Below are 19,243 nucleotides of genomic sequence, written 5' to 3'. Positions count from 1 at the left end.
TATGTAAAAAATAAATCTTTGAAATGACATCTCTACAGGAGTCGGGTTTTAAATATGGAACCTGCAAAACCCATATCAAGTTCAGTTATGGCAGACTGTTTTCTGGATAAATGGACACGTGTATGGTGGAAAAAACAGAAAAATAGATGGATGGATGGATGAAATGAAGAGAGATGAAAGAATGGATGGACAGAGGAATGAATAAATGGATGAATAGGCAGATTTGGATGAATGATTAAAACATATGAATGAGTGAATGGACAGAGACAGATGGAGAGTTGGATAATTAAAATGTTCCTATGTAAATATTTAAAATAGTAAGCTTGGAGTGAATCACATTTGAATCTTCAGATACCTAACACACAACGGGACAGTGAACGAAAACTGGAAATATTTTTTTCCCCTCGTGTTCTCTTCCTCTTCCATTTTAATCCAGACCTAGAAAGAAGTAGGAGCCCCACTTATGAACCATGATGTTTTAATCTAAATATCTTCTTTTTTAGGTAGAAATAAATTCACACATTTCAAAAATGACTTTTATTTTACATTTATAAAAAAAAAGATATAAAACATAGTTGGTTAGATGAAAACGCTTCTTGGGGAAACCCCATACACAGAATATTTCCACTGACACATGACTCCCAGGAAGGCCTGACAAAAAACAACCAACCTCCTCTGAAGCCACCAGTAATGATGTGCACAGCACAGTGAACCGATGCCATTCCTGTTCGGTTTAGTTTTTCCCCCTCCATTACATCAGGTATTCAGTCCGAGTCTCCCTCCTCCACCCCGACTGCTCCCACCGCTCCGGCCAACTCCTCCTCACTGCCTCGCAGGCGATCCCCTGGACAGAAACACAGTCAGTATTGTTCATCCATTCATTTATTGCAACCTCTAATCAAAACACCTCTTTATTGTGAGGAAAAACAGGGCACATATCCAATTAATCCCAGTGTACTTATGCATTTTTCCATGAGAACATTTTTAAACAGAATTTCATCATTCATGTTATTTGCTGTCAGGCAGCAGAGTTTTTCCAATGCACAAATAAACGTGTTTTTATGTGGAAAAAATATCTCGTCTCGTCGTCTTCCGCTTATCCAGGACCGGGTCGCGGGGGCAGCAGACTCAGCAGAGACACCCAGACGTCCCTCTCCCCAGACACCTCTTCCATCTCCTCCAGGGGGAGCCCAAGGCGTTCCCAGGCCAGCCGAGAGACATAGTCCCTCCAGCATGTCCTGGGCCGTCCCCTGGGCCTCCTCCCGGTGGGACGTGCCTGGAACACCTCCTGAGGAAGGCGTCCAGGAGGCATCCGGTATAGATGCCAGAGCCACCTCAACTGGCTCCTCTCGATGTGGAGGAGCAGCGGCTCTACTCCGAGCCCCTCCCGGATGGCCGAGCTCCTCACCCTATCTCTAAGGGAGTGCTCGGCCACCCTACGGAGGAAGCTCATTTCAGCCGCTTGTATCCAGGATCTCGTTCTTTCGGTCATGACCCAAAGTTCATGGCCATAGGTGAAGGTAGGAACGTAGACCGACCGGTAAATTGAGAGCTTTGCTTTTCGGCTCAGCTCTCTCTTCACCACAACGGACCGGCACAGTGCCCCCATTACTGTGGCAGCCGCAGCGATCCGTCTGTCGATCTCCCGCTCCATTCTTCCCTCACTCGTGAACAAGACCCCGAGATACTTAAACTCCTCCACTTGAGGCAGGAACTCCCCTCCAACCTGAAGAGGACAAGCCACCCTTTTCCAGTTGAGTACCATGGCCTCGGACTTGGAAGAGCTGATCTTCATCCCAGCCGCTTCACACTCGGCTGTGAACCGCCACAGCGCATGCTGTAGGTCTTGGCTAGAGGGGGCCAGCAGGACCACGTGATCTGCAAAAAGAAGAGACGAAATCCACTGGTCCCCAAACCAGACCCCCTCCGGCCCTTGGCTGCGCCTAGAAATCTTGTCCATAAAAGTTATGAACAGGACCGGTGACAAAGGGCAGCCCTGCCGGAGTCCAACATGCACCGGGAACAGGTCCGACTTAGTGCCGGCAATGCGGACCAAACTCCTGCTCCGCTCGTACAGGGACCGGATGGCCCCTAATAAAGGGCCCCAGATTCCATACTCCTGGAGTACCGCCCACAGGGCATCACGAGGGACACAGTCGAATGCCTTTTCCAGGTCCACAAAACACATGTGGACCTGTTGGGCAAACTCCCATGAACCCTCGAGTACCCTGTAGAGGGTATAGAGCTGGTCCAGTGTTCCGAAAACCACACTGTTCCTCCTGAAGCCGAGGTTCGACTATCGGTCGGACTCTCTTCTCCAATTCCCTGGCGTAGGCCTTACCAGGGAGGCTGAGGAGTGTGATCTCCCTGTAGTTGGAACACACTCTCGGATCCCCCTTCTTATGTAGGGGGACCACCACCCCAGTCTGCCAATCCAGAGGCACTGTCCCCGACCGCCACGCAATGTTGAAGAGGCGTGTCAACCATGACAGCCCTACAACATCCAAAGATTTGAGGTACTCAGGGCAGATCTCATCCACCCCCGAAGCCTTGCCACCGCGGGGCTTTTTCCTTGGTGACTTCAGCCTGGGTGATGAAGGAGTCCATATTCACTATATAACAACAGCATCTTAACTATCATAATAATACAAGTACACAGTAGCTCAAAACATGACCTCTAATGCTCTTAAAGCTTTGAAATATAGGTTAAAACCGTTGTATTTAAAACAATGGAATATTCCTATTAATATCATGTTTCCCTGACAGAATCCATCTATTTTTGCACTGTTGCTCATCCATTGGCAGTGGAATTGGACATCTGAAGTTAGTCCTTCAAGTCACAGAAGCATCTGGGAGTCACAAAGCAATTAGCCTAATAATTCAAACCCTCTCAAGCATGGTTATCTCCTCAACCTGATGAAAAGTGTTCAAACAAAGTGGTTGATACTAACGGATGAGTTCTGCGATGGCTCTCTGTGTTCGCCTTTCCAGCTTTTCCAGTTTCTTTGCCACATCGCGCTTTAGATCCCTGATAATTATAAAATGGAAAGACAAGGTGAGTTTCCTAATATCTCCTTAATCTTTCAATTTTGGCTATAAATGTCAATGCATTTTATTGGGGTTTTTTTGTGATACATCAACACACAAATTACCCTTAAAATTATTTAGTAACAACACTTGTGAGGTGGAACAAATATGATACACAGTTATCATACAAGAAAAATCTGAATGCATTTGTATTCAGCCCCTTTTACTCCTATACCTCTAAATAAATTAGAGATTACCAACAAACCATGTAAAGGACAAAGCAAACAAGAAGAGGAAAGTGCTCTGGTCAGATGAGACCAAAACAGAAGTTGTCTTACATGCAAAACACCATATGTGGTGGAAAACTAATACTAAATACTAATAACTAACACTATAAATTATCCTGAACACACCACTTCATGGCGAAACATGGTGGTGGTAGCATCAAGCTGAGGGGATACATTTCTTCAAAGACCAGGTAGTTGGTCAGAGTTGAGAAGAAGATTGATGGAGCTACATACAGGGGAACACTGGGGAAAAATCTGTTGGGAGGTTGCAAAAGACGTGAGACTGGGGTGGAGGTTCATCTTCTAGCAGGACAACAACCCTAAACATACAGCCAGAGCTGCAATGAAATGGTTTAGATTAGGGGTCTGTAACTCCAGTCCTTGAGTACCACTGTCCACCACACCTGAATCAAAAGGCTGAATTACCCACTTCGCATATCAGCAAGTTTTGCAAAGACCTGGTCATTAACCATTCGTTTAATTGGGGTGTGTTGGAGCGGGGATGCATCCAAAAGTTGCAGGACAGTGACACTCGAGGACTGGTGTTGCAGATCACTGGTTTAGATCAAAGCATATACATTTGTTAGAATGGCCCAGTCAAAGTCCAAGCCTAAATGCAGTTTAGAATCTGAGTTGAAAATTGAGCCTCACAAATTCTCTCTCCTAAAGGTGACAGAGCTTAACCTACTTTTGCAAAGAACAGCAACATTTTCAATTTCTCTATGTGTAAATCTGTCAAGACATACCCCAGAAGACTTGAAGGTGTAACTGCAGCAACATGTGGTTCACAACTGGCTGGGTTGTGGGGTGGAGATGGGGTTGAACACAAATGCATGGTAACTTACAAATATTAATTTATAAAACATTTTAGAAACCATATATAATTTTCCCTACACTTCACAATCTCAATGAACTTTTTGTTGGTCTAGCACAAAAAATCTCAATGAAATGCATTGAAGTTTGTGGCTGTAACATGACAAAATGTAAAAATGTTCAATAGCTATCAGTCTTTTTGCAAGGCAACACATAACCTTTATCTCATCAACATGCCTTACCAGTCGGGTTTTCTTGGAGCAAGATTGGCCAAATCCTAAAGACAGAAATCTGTTAAATTAGACACCTACATATGCTTTAATCAAGTAGAGCAAATCTAAACAAAAGTAAATATTCACCACTTCTTCGATTATGGGTTCGGGATTAGCTGCCTCCAGCTGATCTTTTACTTTATCTTCCACTGCAACCAAAGAAAGCGATCAGTATCAATTCTACCCATTTCTACATCCCCAAAAGCTTCTAATCTAAATGTCTCACCGGAAGCTGGTTTGGCTTTGGGTACCTGCCTCTCCTTTAGCTCTTCATCCTCTGGGGTATAATTCCTCAGTTTCAGCTCTCTGGGGACAGAAAAACAAATGAAACTTTGGTGAACATCTTCACAAACGGGACAATCCAGGAGGTGGCAGTGTAGACGAATTAAAGAGCATAAAGGACCATCTGACATCCTTGCACAGCTGCACAACTAATGACTAAAAAGGAGGCAGTAAGAGTATAATGTCCCCATTTATACCAGCAAGCATTTCTGATTAACATGTTCCACCTGCTCCTGGGTACGGACTTTTAAGAGAGCAGAAGACAGCTAAGGAATTCTCTCCTTGATGCCGAACGACCCCGTCTTTCATCACAGCTCCACGCAGAGGAATTCTTGGCGCGCTTAGCCGAAGTCTCTGCAGATCACACTGAGGGTCCAGAGGCGGAGGTTAACCATTGTCTGTACAACCACGGCCCAACAGATGTATCAGCTGTTCGGAGCTTAGAATGGATTTGGGATGTAGCTTGACACGCTACACTCTCTATAGATTCATCACACTCCTTCCTGCCTGGACAGCCCGATGCCTTGTATGGGTACGGACAGCAAAGCTAGTCGAGATCTGCTCCTCTCGTCTGACAGAGGACCCAGTGTTTATGCAAACATGTCTCGTTCTTTTAACCTTCAGATCAGATGTTTGTGAGGCTGATTCAGCGGTAGAAACATCTCCATTTTATTCTTACACTCAAATTGCTATTTAAAAAATGTTTAAAGCAACCAAAATATGCATGAATTAAGCTAACGTGTTTTATACGTCAAGCATGATGAAACACTTGCCTTGCATTAAACAGACTACACGTAACATTTCAGCAGACGACAAAACAGTGAGTCTTCATTATACCCTCATTACCTTGCATTGTTCTACAACTGAACCGGGATTGGCTGGTTCCAGGTATTATGGTACACATAGGGTTTAAACAATTACGATCTCAAACCATTTTCAGCCATACCATTCCTGTGATTTAAAGTCCAGATTAAATTTCATTGCCATCTCTGGCCTAAGGATGGAGTTTTAAAAATTGCAAGCAAGAAAATATGAGTTTATTTTGTCCAAGGTAAAAAACATCAAATGCTCATAGAAACAGGGAGATCACAGCAAACTGGAAGACTAGCATTTGTTTTGATGAGCCTGCAAAAGGAAACTCGAGTCTTTTAGTGGGACATAGAAGGTCATCAACATTATTAAGAATCTCCGTCTCATTTCCATTAAAATTTCAACTGAATTTTACACCACCTCCATCACTAAATGTTAAGCCCTTTTTGTCCTACACCTAAAAATAATAAAGAGATCCAGAGAAATATGATGTTTCACCTGCCTCCATTAGCAGAACAAAGGACAGGACAAACAGTAGGTGTGTAAATCTTCTGCCCTCAAAGCTGTCTTGTAACTAGCTGTCTCTAAGTTCAATGCTTTCGAACGTTGGTGGGTGTGCTTACACATTTTCACTTCAAGCAGACAGTGGCATCATAGTGAAACTGTGATAAATTCAGAGCATCAGCCCTGTCTAAATGTTTAGAGAGAAGTCTTGCTGAGGAGGAGGTACAGCAGGAGTGTCCAAATGTTTATACTGATATCAAGTTAGCAGATACTCAACACAGGAGAAATAACTTTACATCTACACACGAGGCTGCAAGCAGGAACGTGAAACAGAAATATTTCAAAGGGTTTCAAAGTTCTTTGAATCTTGTTTGTCACTTTGAGGAACTAGGAATCTGCACGCCCATCTGTCTCAATAAAAGTACTGACGTTTTAGCCACACCTAACATGATGAAACAGGAAAACCTGCAAGGCATAGTTAGTGCATCTCGAGGATTAGACTTGGAACAAAATGTGCGAAAGCAAAGAGCCTAAACAGTGCTTGGATATCATAAACCTTCACAGGTGTAGAAGAATGTTTTTTTTTTTTTTTTAAACAGCCTGCTTTCGCAACTCGATCTCCTATGAAACTTTAATGCTGATTGCAGGATACATTACGCTCACAGCATACTGCAGACCAGTGTCACTGTTTGCAAAACACAGATCAGAAACCTCACACTACATTTGACACTCTTTACACCCAAACTATAAAGACATTTCTAAGCCCTGGAGCTATTTTCACCCTTGTGAGAGATCTTTCTTGTTAGACTGGAGGAAACGCAGCAACACTCCCTCAGGTCCCTTTACAGCAAAGTCGTTAAATATAAACAGTGATAAAAAAAAAAAAGGTCCTGTAGGACAGGAAAGATGGCTGCACCCTCCTATCAACTGCTAACACAGAATGGAGCTAGCTGCAGAATATTTGAGCAGCTAATAGCACCAGGCTGTGGTCCAACCCAGCGTAAACACCCAGTCTCACAACCTGCACACACAGCCATGCAGTGGTGAGGCGATAAAGAGCAGATAAAAGCTATGATCGCGCACATCCACATTAGTTTCAGTTCCGGTTGTGTGAAAACTGTAGAGCAACAGACGAGCAAACACTGGAGAAAGTGCAATATTTAAACAAATAAACAAACAAATCACAAGCATTTCTGCAGACTGAGAGAAGAAGCAACCTGTGCTTTTCTTCAGGGGTTTCCTCCAATGCAGCCTTTTTGCTCTCTGGTTCCTCATCTTCCTGCTCTTGTCCCTAGAAATACATCATCACACAAACGTAAGGTTAGTTTAGCAAACAGCATTCCAACAGCAAAAATAGCAATGAGAAACACTGAATTCAGCTATTAAAAATAGATTTTTATGAAAAAGAAGACATGAATCAGGTCAAAATAGGTCTGCAACAGGAGACAGGTAGGCCAACATTTACATAGATAAACACAATAATGACTGCTTGTAATGTCCTGTGATTTGGGAGTCAAATAACAAATTTACATTTTCAACATCTTTACTAATGGAGCTGACATATTTAGGAATCATTTAAAAATATGAGAATCTGATCTGATAAATTTGGAAATTTCGGTAAATCCTTTCTGTTCTAGAAAAAAAAAAAAAAAGCATGCACAAGAAGTATCTACATGTAAAACTAATTGTAAAGCTCATTTGCAAGAACTAAAAAATAACAACTAAAAAATAACAACTAGATTGACCCAAATTACAAAATCTGTCAAAACGGAAATCACTAAAAGAACACGTTCTTAAATATAGGTTGTACATGTATTTATTATTAGGAAAGCTTATACATACTACCAGAAGTGCACATAAATTATTTAGTACTCCAGCTGTCAGTACGTTTAAAACAAACAACAGCCATATGTGATTTTGTGATTATGTTGGTGAGTTTCTTTTGTCCTTTACTCTTAGAATGACTCAGTCTCCTTGATTTTATAACTTAGCATTTGATGTATTTTATTTCAAACATGCACTACAAATGGAAACATGTTATTTTCTCTCTTTTTTGTGAAGAAATAAACAAATGCAACTTGTCCAACTTAAGTTGTCGGACTGTGTGTTTTATAATGGCTTCCCAGCACAGTGGTAACTGGCAAAGTTAGTGTTTAATGAAGTGGTATTTGTTCTAAAACGGCTGTTTTCTAACATTTCACTTAATTAAAAATACCTTTAGTTACCAACACTAGTGCCAGAATTCAGAAAAGAAGACATAACTGCAACAATGCAGACAACAATGATCACAGTCATATTCCTCTCTGTCAAAAGGCTCGACACAAATGGAAAACTACAGATGAGCTTCATTCAACTTGCTTCTTGTCTATTCCTGTTTATTTTTTTTTTGTCTTCTTCAAACATTTGTAGTTTATGGGCGGAGCACTAGCGGTGTAGGGCGTTAAGCACACGACCCAAATACGGAGGCTTTAGTCCTCGACCCGTCCTGGGTTCGAGTCCCGGCCCCAGTCTTCCCCTCTCTCTCCGCCCCCATTTCCTGTCTAGCTACTGTCAAATAACAAATACTGGGGAAAAAAAGCCCACTAATGCCACAAAAACAAAGTTTTCAAAACAGAAAAATATTGATAAGAATAATTCAATTTATTACTTTCTGTATTGCAATGGAATTAAAAGTGAGGGTCAGGAGACACAAAGTAGATCTTTAGATTTTCTCTAGAAGTAAAAAAAAACAAAATGATTAGTGAATTATTAGTTTTCCATTGTTGTTACTTAACAGCTTGCTGTATATTTATGCACTTTTTTAATCAGTTTATAAGCATTTCTTGTCAAAGGCTAACAGCTTTGTGACTTAAAATTATGGAAACTCCAGTCTGAAGCCTAAAGGTGCTGTGAAACATCCAGATACAAGTAAAAATGTTCATGAAATGATAAATGCATAATAAATATCAACAAACTGCAACCATCTAAACTGAGTTTTTTGTTCTGATATTGTCCCTACTTTACTGTATAAAAACAACTAGAATGAAAAGGCTCGTGGTTGAAAGGAAGATTTTTATTTTTTTACAAATAAATCCTCTCCTTGTCCCTATTGAAAGCTTGCTTCCCAAGAGCAGCTGGTGATGCCACCACCATGTGTCACCATGGGGATTGTGTGTTGATGTACAGTGGTTAGATTTCCTCTACACACAATTTTGGTCTCACCTGACAAAAGATTTATTCTCTTCAGAGCCTGTTCCCTCCTTCTTCCACATGTTTGCTGTGTCCCCTTTCATAATTTGTGGCAAACTGCAAATGGAACCTCTTTCAGCTGGGATGTCAAACCCCAGTCCTTAAGGGCAGGTGTCTTGCAACTTTTAGATGCGTCCCTGCTCCAAAACAACCAATGAAATAGCTAAACTGCCTTCTCAGCATGCAGTCTAGTTCTAAGACGTTCTGCTAATGACCTAATAACTTGATTGCTTTGTGCTGAAACAGAGATACCTAAATGTTCCAGGACACCTGGTCTGGAGGACTGGAGTTTTACAGCCGCATCCTATTGTTTTCTTTCAACAATAGCTTTGTTGCTTGTTTTACTCCTCAACAAAGGGTCAGCTTGGTACAAGGCACAACTAGTTGTCCTGTATATAGATCCTCCCACTTGATCTGTAGATCACTGCAGTTTCCATGGGCCTATTGGCTGCATCTCAGATAAATGCTTTCTTTAGTTTAGGTGAAAGGCCATGACTTCACCAATCCAGGTGGACTCTATCTACTGATAATGCAACTTATGGAGGAAATTGGTTGCATAAGATTTCATTTAGGAGTATTGGGTAAAACGGGATGAATACAAATTCATGCTACACTCTTTAGATTTTTAATTGCTAAACAGAAAGAAAAACAAATTACATAGCACTGCAAATCCTTAGAAAAAATTTCTCCAGTCTGGTATTTTATGAAGTTGTTTGGAACAATACAACTAGTAATTTGCATCTATTGGGGCTCAGTTTCATTGTTCTCAACCAGATATATGCAACATAAAACCATGTGCAGGCACAAAGCAGCAGTGTGAACCTTTAGTCTAATCACCAAACAGATCCCATATTAAATACATGTATGAACATCCAGAACATTTAGCTTAACAAATTAGCACTGCAGAAACCCTAACCACAAAATTATTATAAGTTACAATTTACCCTGAACTAGTGCTAATTAAATCGCAAAACAATTATATAAACATCCCACCAAGTGTGTTTGCATAAAGTTGGAAATTTCATAGTTGCTTGCGTCAATTCATTTGCTAACGTTAGCTACAAGCTAAGTGTGCTAACGTCACCTCGGTAAGAAATTACCATTTCCTTAACCGTGCTGGACTTCTCAGAGATTACAGACAGATAGACGAGGAACTTACATGAAGTTGTTTATCTCTCAGGGCTTTTAGCCTCTCTTTTCTCTTCAGAGCTTGTTCCTGCAGCGACCCAACGTTTCTCTCCATGTTTCTCCAAACGCCAATCGACTCCGTCTGAAATCCATTAACGAGCCTGATGGAGCAGGGCATAAAATCGTCTGTCGAGCGCATCGATAGAGTTGGCCTGTTGTCTGCTCATGTGATTTTGTTTTGAAAGCAAATGTGCCCTCAACTAATAAATAAACCAGTGTAATTGTTGCATGCGTTTAAATTAACAAGTGAGACATTATCTAGGATGTAAAACAAACAAACAAACAAAAAAAAAAAAAAAAAAACAAACATAAATGTATTTGTTACTGTATTGCTCCACAAAATGCTTTCTATCAAATGGATAATTTTTCAAATAAATGTCATGAAGGATTTTATATATATATATATATATATATATATATATATATAAATATTAGGTACACCTGTCCAACTGTTCATTAACGCAAATTTCTAATCACATGGCAATGACTCAGTGCATTTAGGCATGTAGACATGGTCAAGACGACCTGCTGCAGTTCAAACCGAGCATCAGAATGGGAGAGAAAGGTGATTTAAGTGACTTTGAACGTGGCATGATTGTTGGTGCCAGACGGGCTGGTCTGAGTATTTCAGAAACTGCTGATCTACTGGGATTTTCATGCACTACCATCTCTAGGGTTTACAGAGAATGGTCCGAAAAAGTGAAAATATCCAGTGAGCGGCAGTTCTGTGGGCGCAAATGCCTTGTTAATGCCAGAGGTCAGAGGAGAACGGCCAGACTGGTTCGAGCTGATAGAAAGGCAACAGTAACTCAAGTAACCACTTGTTACAACCAAGGCATGCAGAAGAGCATCTCTGAACACACAACACATCGAACCTTGAGCCGTATGGGCTACAGCTGTCAGGATGTGACATTTTGGACTTTGTTTGTGGTTTTGTGTTTGTTTTGCTAGATGTTTCTTGTTTGAGGGTTTGTATTCATGTTTATTGCTTTCTGTGTTCTGACAGTTCTGGTTTCCTTTTGCCTCCCAGTGTGTTCTCCTCTCGTCATTAGTTTTCCTCTTTTAGTTGTTAAATACTCAGTTTTTGTCCCCTTTACATTCATTGTCCCTCTTAGCTCTGTTTCCTCTAATTTATCTTTATTCTCCAGTCCCTCCTTTATAGGTTAGCTTTAGTTACTGTTTACTTTTATTCTAGTCCTCATTTCCTCTGCTTCATTCTCAGTTTGTTCTATCAGTGTTTACTTTTGTGGTCAGGGTTTCTTTATGGTCTCCTTTTGCTTAGGCCTTAGGTTCTAGTTATTCTTCTGTTCCTTCCAGTTCCTCTGTTTCCTTTACCTCTTGGTTATTCTAGATTTCTTATGTTTTGGTTATTTTATCTTAGTCTATTGTTCTGCTTAGGTCTATGTTTCTCTTTATCATTTATTGTTGCCACCTGTCCCTTCTGCCTCTTTGCCAAACCTATTCCCTGTTACTTGATTACCCGCCTTTGTTCTCGTTCTGTATATTAGTTAGTTTGGTTCTTGTGTTCGAGGCTGGTTTGTTGCGTCACCTTCTCTGCGCCAAGTTCCCTTTGTTTCTTGTACTCTGTTAGACCTGGACTCCTAAACTCTCTGTTTTCATCCTGCCTGCCTACCTGTGAGTTTAGCCTTTGTTTTGATTTAAATAAATCATCGTTCTGCCTCGCCATGCCGACTCCTTGCCTGCATCTGCACTTTGGTCCACAACAAAAGCCTCAACATATGACAACAGCAGTAGAAGACCACACCGGGTGCCACTCCTATCAGCTAAGAACAGGAAACTGAGGCTACAATTCACACAGGCTCACCAAAATTGGACAATAGAAGATTGGAAAAACGTTGCCTGGTCTGATGAGTCTCGATTTCTGCTGCGACATTCGGATGGTAGGGTCAGAATTTGGCATCAACAAGATGAAAGTATGGATCCATTCTGCCTTGTATCAACGGTTCAGGCTGGAGGTGGTGTTATGGTGTGGGAGATATTTTCTTGGCACACTTTGGGCCCCTTAGTACCAATTGGTAAAACAAGCTCTGGGTCAATCAGCAGATAAATAAGCTCCAGTTACAAATAAGATATAAAGAAAAGGATGACTATGAAAATAATAAAGTATCTATTTGTTTAGACTATCTTCCATATTCAGCATGGGGCACTAGTCCAAAGAAGTTGCACAAAGAACACAAGGAAGCTGTTTGATAAAGCCATTGAAAGACACACAAGAATCAGAAAAACCAAAACATGTCTAATATAGTAATGCAACCTTTTTTTTTTTCAAATAAAAACTTGAAAATGTGAAAAAGTTCAAGTGGAAAAAATGCCTGTGGAAGGCAGTGTTTTACATGAAACGTCCACATTTGTTGTGACCTAATGCCAATAATAAAATGTGCTTTTCTTCCTAATCAGCGCTTTCAAAATACACGTGTGTGCATTTCAGTACTCATCCTTTTGCATTACATGAAAATTAGCTTTTCGTTTTTTCATCTTTATTTCTGCATCATTTCAGAAAGGGCTAATTTGCGCAGCCTTCATTGTTTACAGTTTTGTTTATTACAGCATGATAGGCGATAAGTAACCATTATAAGTCGATGATTAAGTTTGAAGTTCACACATTTGTTTGTGTATTTTTATATTTTCTCAGTTGTGCAAAAAAACATGGTACATATTCTCAATCTGCAAAAATGTTTCAGATTCTCTATACTGTGAGGAATTTGCTTTCATGTGTTAGTAGATTTGTCTGCTGCTGACATATGGCAGTCCTAGGGCTGTGTTTATTTGTGCATGTGTCTTTAAGAATATCTGCCTACCTGTGAGCATGATCTCCAGTCAACTTCCCAGTGAATTTCTGCTTTTGTTAACAATAGTTGATGATCAGTCGCTCCCTGTCCACCCTCTGAATGCACCGAACCCACACGGCCAGCGCTGTCATTTCTGAGTCCCGAGTGGACGGCATCTGTCGCTTCTTTCATGGGAAACCCTCTCCAATAGGAATCATACAGCAGCAAGCTCGCTGTAACTGCGGACATACATGGGTGTTTCTCCAGGCGTTCATTTCCACGCATTTTTTCTCCACTGTGCTTGCACAGTCTCGGCAAGTGATCGGATCAGCGTCTTGTTTTTCCGCGTTTTCTGACAACTTTGCGTTTGGACACTTGAGAGGCACTTTTTTTAATTATTTATTTTGTTATTCTGGTTTGTGTGCCTCTGTTGGATATTTGCTGGAATGGTTGGCAGAAGCGCGCCGCGTCCCCCTGCCTTTAGGAGACAACTTCAGACAGACGCGGCTCGCATGGGTCTTTAAAAGAAAAGAGAAATACATACAAGGAGGTGATGAGCAACCAGAGAGGCGGCGGAATGGCATCGAAGGAAAGGCTGTACGAGTTGTGGATGTTGTACTACACGAAGGTGAGTGCGAGTGCGGAAGAGCCGATGGTGACACCTGTTGTTGTTGCTCTGGCTAAACTTTAGAGTTATTCAGAGCCGACAAACGCATGTTAATATTGCGATCTGTGTGCCTAATGGTTAGTGATCAGGCTTATTTGAGGAAATCACCTACTTTTCGCCTGTTTGTAAAACAAACGGCTCTTATTTATCTTATAGCTTCGGCTTTTTGTGCAAACTAAAAACTACCGTGTTGTTTTCATGTATTTCTAAACCTTTTCACCTTTAGTCAGGCGTAAACTGCTATTTAAACACTTGTTGAAGTGTTAGATCATGTACCTGCAATGCAGGTGTTTCTGGGGCTACTTCCTGTTCCTGTTCCTATCTGCTTGCCCGTCGTCCTCAGTGAAACATGTTCCATTATGGCCATTCTGAAAATGTGGTGGACCTTTAGTGGTATTTGGGAAGAAATGTGGGTGCCCATCAATTACTAGATAAATGCTAGTTAATTAACTGATGTGGATTTAATAAATGATCCGATTGTTCAGAGTTGAGAGCTGTAGTTTGAGTGAAGGGTGGTACTGCCATGACTTTCTGCGTTTTAAGCAACTGGAAATATTTCCCAACGGTGGAAGCTGGTATTTTTATTTTTGTACAAGCCTTCTGTCAGCCAGCTGACTGGCAGTACCCAGTGACAGATGGGGAGTGGCAGCTCTGCTATTCTATGCTCCATACCATCAGAGAAAACTTTGGTCACCCTCGCCCTTCTTCTAGCATTTTATTATTAACCTTAACGTTTTAAAACCTTGGTGTTGCAGTTGTTACCTCTGATGCATTGATGCAAGAACGTCCTGCGTTCCAAGTTTTCGCTGGAGCCTTGGAGTTTTCCCCATGGATGGATAGGTTTTCTTTGGGTACTCGATGGATGTTAAGTTAATTGTTCTCTCTAAATTGCCTTTAGGTGTCAGTGTTTGCTTGCATGGTTGTTTGTCTCATTTTGACCTTGACTTGCCATGTGATGTTGACTGCTAGAGATGGCTACCAGCGCCTCCCCACCAAGTAAGGACTCTGTAGGTATTAAGCTGGTATAGAAAACTGATAGATGGTATAGCTTGATACAGGTAACTAACCCATGCCTCATCCAGGCAACATTGAATCGGAAAGTTGGAACTTGAACTGAACTGTTTTCCAGCTCTGAAAATTGAAAACCAGAGGGATTTGCCAATTGCAGTGCTCAGTGACCTGGCTAATAACTATTGGCAATACAAGCTACTGTAGTGTTTTTCTCTGCAATTTGTACTGTCAAACATTGTACCAGCAGGGTCACAGTACCCTGTGTGTGAAATATTTAATGAGACAGCAATCTTCTAAAGTTCAAATAAACAATCTTATACTGTGGTGGACATTTGAGGTCTGGACTAGTAAAAGCCTCTGACTTTCCCACTTGGAATTCCAGCTTCAACAGACCTTTCCTTTCATTTCTCCTAGTTGAAGCCTGGAAATTAAAACCTCTGAATGCTTGACTAGTTTTATACTACAACCACCTCTTCAGTGCTAGTGAGTAAGAAGTCAATGAAGTCAATCCTGTTTATATTTGTCACCTCTAGGTGACAAATATAAAAATGTCAGCAAGTATGATACTTGGAAAACCTTTACTTCAGTGTTACGTTTTACAAAAAGATTCAGAACAACTCTGTTAGGTGGAAATTAGCCATAGAACCGGTTTAACTCCACTATAGATCATTATTTCTTTTTTTGACCTCATATTTATATTTTCTCTTGCAGCTCAGATTTGGAATAGAATAATTAAATTTCTGCTTAGTTTGTCCCTGAATGTTGCCCCCTGTGGGCTCAAACATGTAAAAAGACAGAAAGGCTGTTGGCAGTGATTGATTTATTATTATTTAATGTCTTTGCAATCTGCTTCTTTGCCTAAGGACGACCATCCCCCTCATGTTTGCATGAGCAATCAGCCTCTCTTCACACCAGATCGTCAGTTATAACAATTAATACATTTCATCACAATTCTTCGTTAATTTGTGCTATTTCTAATCCAAGTCTATGAGACAAAAGACATTTGAGAGGATGGTTGTTAAATGCGGAAAATCAGAAGTTAGACATGGTCTGGTATGAGACCCACTACTTTGAGCAAAAATAGCCAGTTTTGATTCTATTATCACAGTATTATTGCAAAGACTTAAAACAAAATTTAGTGTTCTAATTTCTATCATTTAAAACGGTTTGTCCGCCAGCTCTTATAGATTGATTATTGTCTTTTTTTAAAAGAGTGTTAGTTTTCTAAGTTCAGGATCCATAACTTGAATATTTGTTTTTCCAAAACAAAAATATTTCCAAACAGTCAATTAGTCTTCTCTGTAAGTATATAAAAAATATTCCCTCCTGCCAGCTGAACAGCAATGCACAGCAACAGGTGGAGAGACAGGACAGCACTACCTTACTTCATGCTTCATACAACCAGAGAAAACTGATGCTGATACATTCTCTGGTCTCCTTTGCAGTTTTGGAACCTTGAGTTTTTAAAAACTTGGTGTATTTTGATAGGTAACCAACCTATGCCTATCAGAGGTTAAACATTTTGGATGTTTAGCAGCATTTATTATCAATTTTGGTCCCTTTTGGCTGATCCCAGGGCATTTTTTTTTCTAGTCTACAACTAAGAGAAGAAATACTTCTCTTAGTTTCTGATGCATAGACAGCTGTAGATTTACTGAGCTTTTCTGGTTGAGCAACAAACACAACAGGTTAGATTCTGCATTGATGTCTCAATCGGTTGCTAGAGAGAATCAGAGTTAAAACATGTGTCTGCAGTGTTTGGTACAGAGGAGTTATCCTGATTTTCTTTCAATTGCTCAGATCTACAGTAATTGGTGATAGAGGAGAAGGATGTAGCTCAGCTCTGATGCCATCTCTTTATGTGATTCACACTAGAACATAAGAGGCTGCAGAGAAGCAGCAGAACCGACTCCCCAGCCTCTCCTTTAGAGCCTACCACACTATTATGCTGAATGCTTTTGTTAACCCCCTGTTAGGTGAGTTGGCACAGACAATACTTTTTCAGCTGGACACATCCCATTGCTGACTAACAGATCTGGTTCGTCACACATCAAGGAGAGATATTTCACTATGGTAAATAAGTCGATGTGCACAGCAACCCCAGGCTTTGTTGAGTCCTTTATTAAAGCTGTAGACAAGCCCTCAGCTTAGTACCCACTGATGACATATGTATTTTTTTTGTATTGATCTATTTTTGATGCATTATTTCAGCTGTTTGTCCATTCAAGTTTTCAATAAACCCTTTTTGTAATAGTTAAGGACTTAGGTGCGCTCAGCCATCATGTACTTGCAATAAAAAAAGCACAACTTGCACAGGCTTGTCATTGAATTAGTTCAGCTTCCTTCGATTGTGAAACAAAATCACACACCCCTTTAAGGACTTTCTAGATCGCCAGCTTCTGTGAATTGTTTGAAAGATGTTCTGATGCAATGAGATAATTTTTCCATAAATGTGATCAAACATACAGAGACTGAATAATAAATTATCATTTTTGGTGGTTTTCTGTATCTCTGCTTTTTGCTTTTTTGCTTTTTTTTTTTTTTACCTCCCAGTTTCCTTTATTATCTCGTGCATCCTTCACATACTTTAAATCAATAAATAACTCTGGAGACACTGTGAATGTGTGGTGTTTACACTCGAAATGCTTCTAGAGTCTTTTCTGGGTTTTGCAGTTAAGTGCTAAACAAATCTTTGGTCCTGTAACAGATCCTCCCAGCACAGGCAGGCTTCCAGCTCTTGTACTTCACCTTGCAGGGTTAAACTAGCCCTGCTGGAATTGCTTCAGGAGGTTTTTATCTCATTTCTGAGGCTTGTTTTCATAGTGGACAGGTAAAGAAAAGTCAGATCTAATCACAACTAACTTAACTTGTCAGATCATACCTAACGAAGTGTAAAAAGGTCTGGGTTTGGAGGCATGGTCCTTCTATTTTCTACATTGTAATACAGTAATATAGTTTTCCATTCCTTTTTTAGGTCTTGTATTAACGGTTGCTTTCTGTCACTGAACATTTATATATATTTATTTATACAGAACTGTATGGCCATTTTAAATGAGTGCTGGTAATGAGTTAACAAAACTCTCTCCTGCGAGCAAATATTTGATTCTTGATTTAATAGAAAATAATTACTTTAGTTTGCTATCTTCTTCTAATAACATGCAACCATTAAGTTTAATAGGGAGTTGAATTGTTAATGTACATTTACTTTTTTGAAAGATGTTATTCCTAATTTTAACAATAACTGTTTGTGCAGTACATTGCAGTATCCATACCATTTGAACCTTAAGTCTGTGATGTCAGAACCACAAACTTAAATGTATTTTATTGGGATTTTATGTGCTAGACCAACACAAAGTAGTGCAATTTACAAGTAAAAAGTTTGAGACATGTTTGATCTGTATTTTGTAGAGCCACCTTTCGGTACTTTCAGCTATCTTTAAGGTTAATCTTGTGGGATAGGTCTAAGCTTTTGCACATCTCACACCTGGACTTTGACTTTACTACATGAAAATGCTTTGATTATTTAATTGTAGCTCAAGCTCTAGATTTAAGGTTGTTGCACTGCTGGAAGGTGAACATTGCCTCTATCTCAGGTCTTTTGCAGCCTCTAACAGGTTTTTTTGTGTCATACTCTCCATTTCAACATGATTGCTTGAACCTCTGAGAGATGTTCAAATCTTAGAATATTATTTTGTTACCTAACTCTGCCCTAAACCCCTCCAAAACTTTATCTCTGACCCGTCTGTTGTGTTTCTTGGACTTGGTGATGCTGTATGTTCACTAACCTATGTGGCCTTCACAGCTGCATTTATGATGAGATTAAATTACACACAGAGGGGATCAATTTACTACTTATGTGACTTCTGAAGTAAGCTGGTTTTATTTAAGGGTAGCAGAGTAAAGGGTGATGAATACAAATGCACAGCACAGTTTTCAGATTTTTCAAGGTAAAATATTGAAAACCGAATGTGATTTTTATTCTACTCTATGATTATGCACTACTTTGTGTTGGTCAAATAAAATCCCAATAAACTACATTAAAGTTTGTATTTATAATCTAGCAAAATATAAAAAAGGTTCAAGCGCAATTAATGTTTTTTGAAAGTCACTTCACTTTTTATATAGAGGAAATTATTTATTACTATTTATATCGAAGTCAGAGTCACTTAGGAAAATTACATATTTATTTCTATATGACCTTTTAAACAAAGCTATAAACTTAACCAAGCTTGGATGAGCTTTGCCCTGTTACGAGTCAGAAATTAGCCGCAGCTGAGCCAAACTTACCTGCAGGTCTTTATCTGTTGGTAATTTATTTTTAGGCCGTTATTGGCTGACGAAACCATGTTATACTGCACATTCATT

At 40.1% G+C, this 19,243-nt stretch overlaps 2 protein-coding genes across 3 annotated transcripts in view; one reads left to right on the top strand and one right to left on the bottom strand.

The window, feature by feature from the left end:
* Positions 1-522: 522 nt before the first annotated feature.
* ccdc12 (coiled-coil domain containing 12) lies at positions 523-10,565 on the bottom strand. The gene is made up of 7 exons (XM_047360799.1): positions 10,383-10,565; positions 7,213-7,286; positions 4,626-4,705; positions 4,487-4,548; positions 4,370-4,404; positions 2,952-3,028; positions 523-844 (listed from the first exon to the last, which is right to left on the bottom strand). The coding sequence occupies exons 1-7, from the start codon at positions 10,548-10,550 to the stop codon at positions 765-767; spliced, it is 576 nt and encodes a 191-aa protein (XP_047216755.1). The 5' UTR covers positions 10,551-10,565; the 3' UTR covers positions 523-764.
* Positions 10,566-13,300: 2,735 nt separating this feature from the next.
* nbeal2 (neurobeachin-like 2) overlaps positions 13,301-19,243 on the top strand; it is a 55,757-nt gene continuing 49,814 nt past the window's right edge. Inside the window, exon 1 of one of the 2 annotated variants that reach the window (XM_047360792.1) lies at positions 13,301-13,828. In XM_047360792.1, coding sequence (XP_047216748.1) covers positions 13,754-13,828 — 75 coding nt within the window. In that variant the 5' untranslated portion in view covers positions 13,301-13,753. The remainder of the gene's footprint in view (positions 13,829-19,243) is intronic. The other variant, XM_047360794.1, reaches the window with a different exon arrangement.

The sequence above is a fragment of the Girardinichthys multiradiatus genome, chromosome 3 (genome assembly GCF_021462225.1).
Source record: "Girardinichthys multiradiatus isolate DD_20200921_A chromosome 3, DD_fGirMul_XY1, whole genome shotgun sequence".
NCBI lineage: Eukaryota > Metazoa > Chordata > Actinopteri > Cyprinodontiformes > Goodeidae > Girardinichthys > Girardinichthys multiradiatus.
This window is presented reverse-complemented; position numbering and strand designations above follow the sequence as displayed.

Excerpts from the sequence above, each read along its gene's own strand:
- ccdc12 (XM_047360799.1), bottom strand. The coding sequence starts at position 10,550 with ATGCGCTCGACAGACGATTTTATGCCCTGCTCCATCAGGCTCGTTAAT. Across the intron at positions 4,706-7,212 it reads ACCCCTGAAGAAAAGCACAG|AGAGCTGAAACTGAGGAATT; the intron begins GTTGCTTCTTCT and ends TTCTGTCCCCAG. Across the intron at positions 4,549-4,625 it reads CAAAGCCAAACCAGCTTCCG|TGGAAGATAAAGTAAAAGAT; the intron begins GTGAGACATTTA and ends CTTTGGTTGCAG.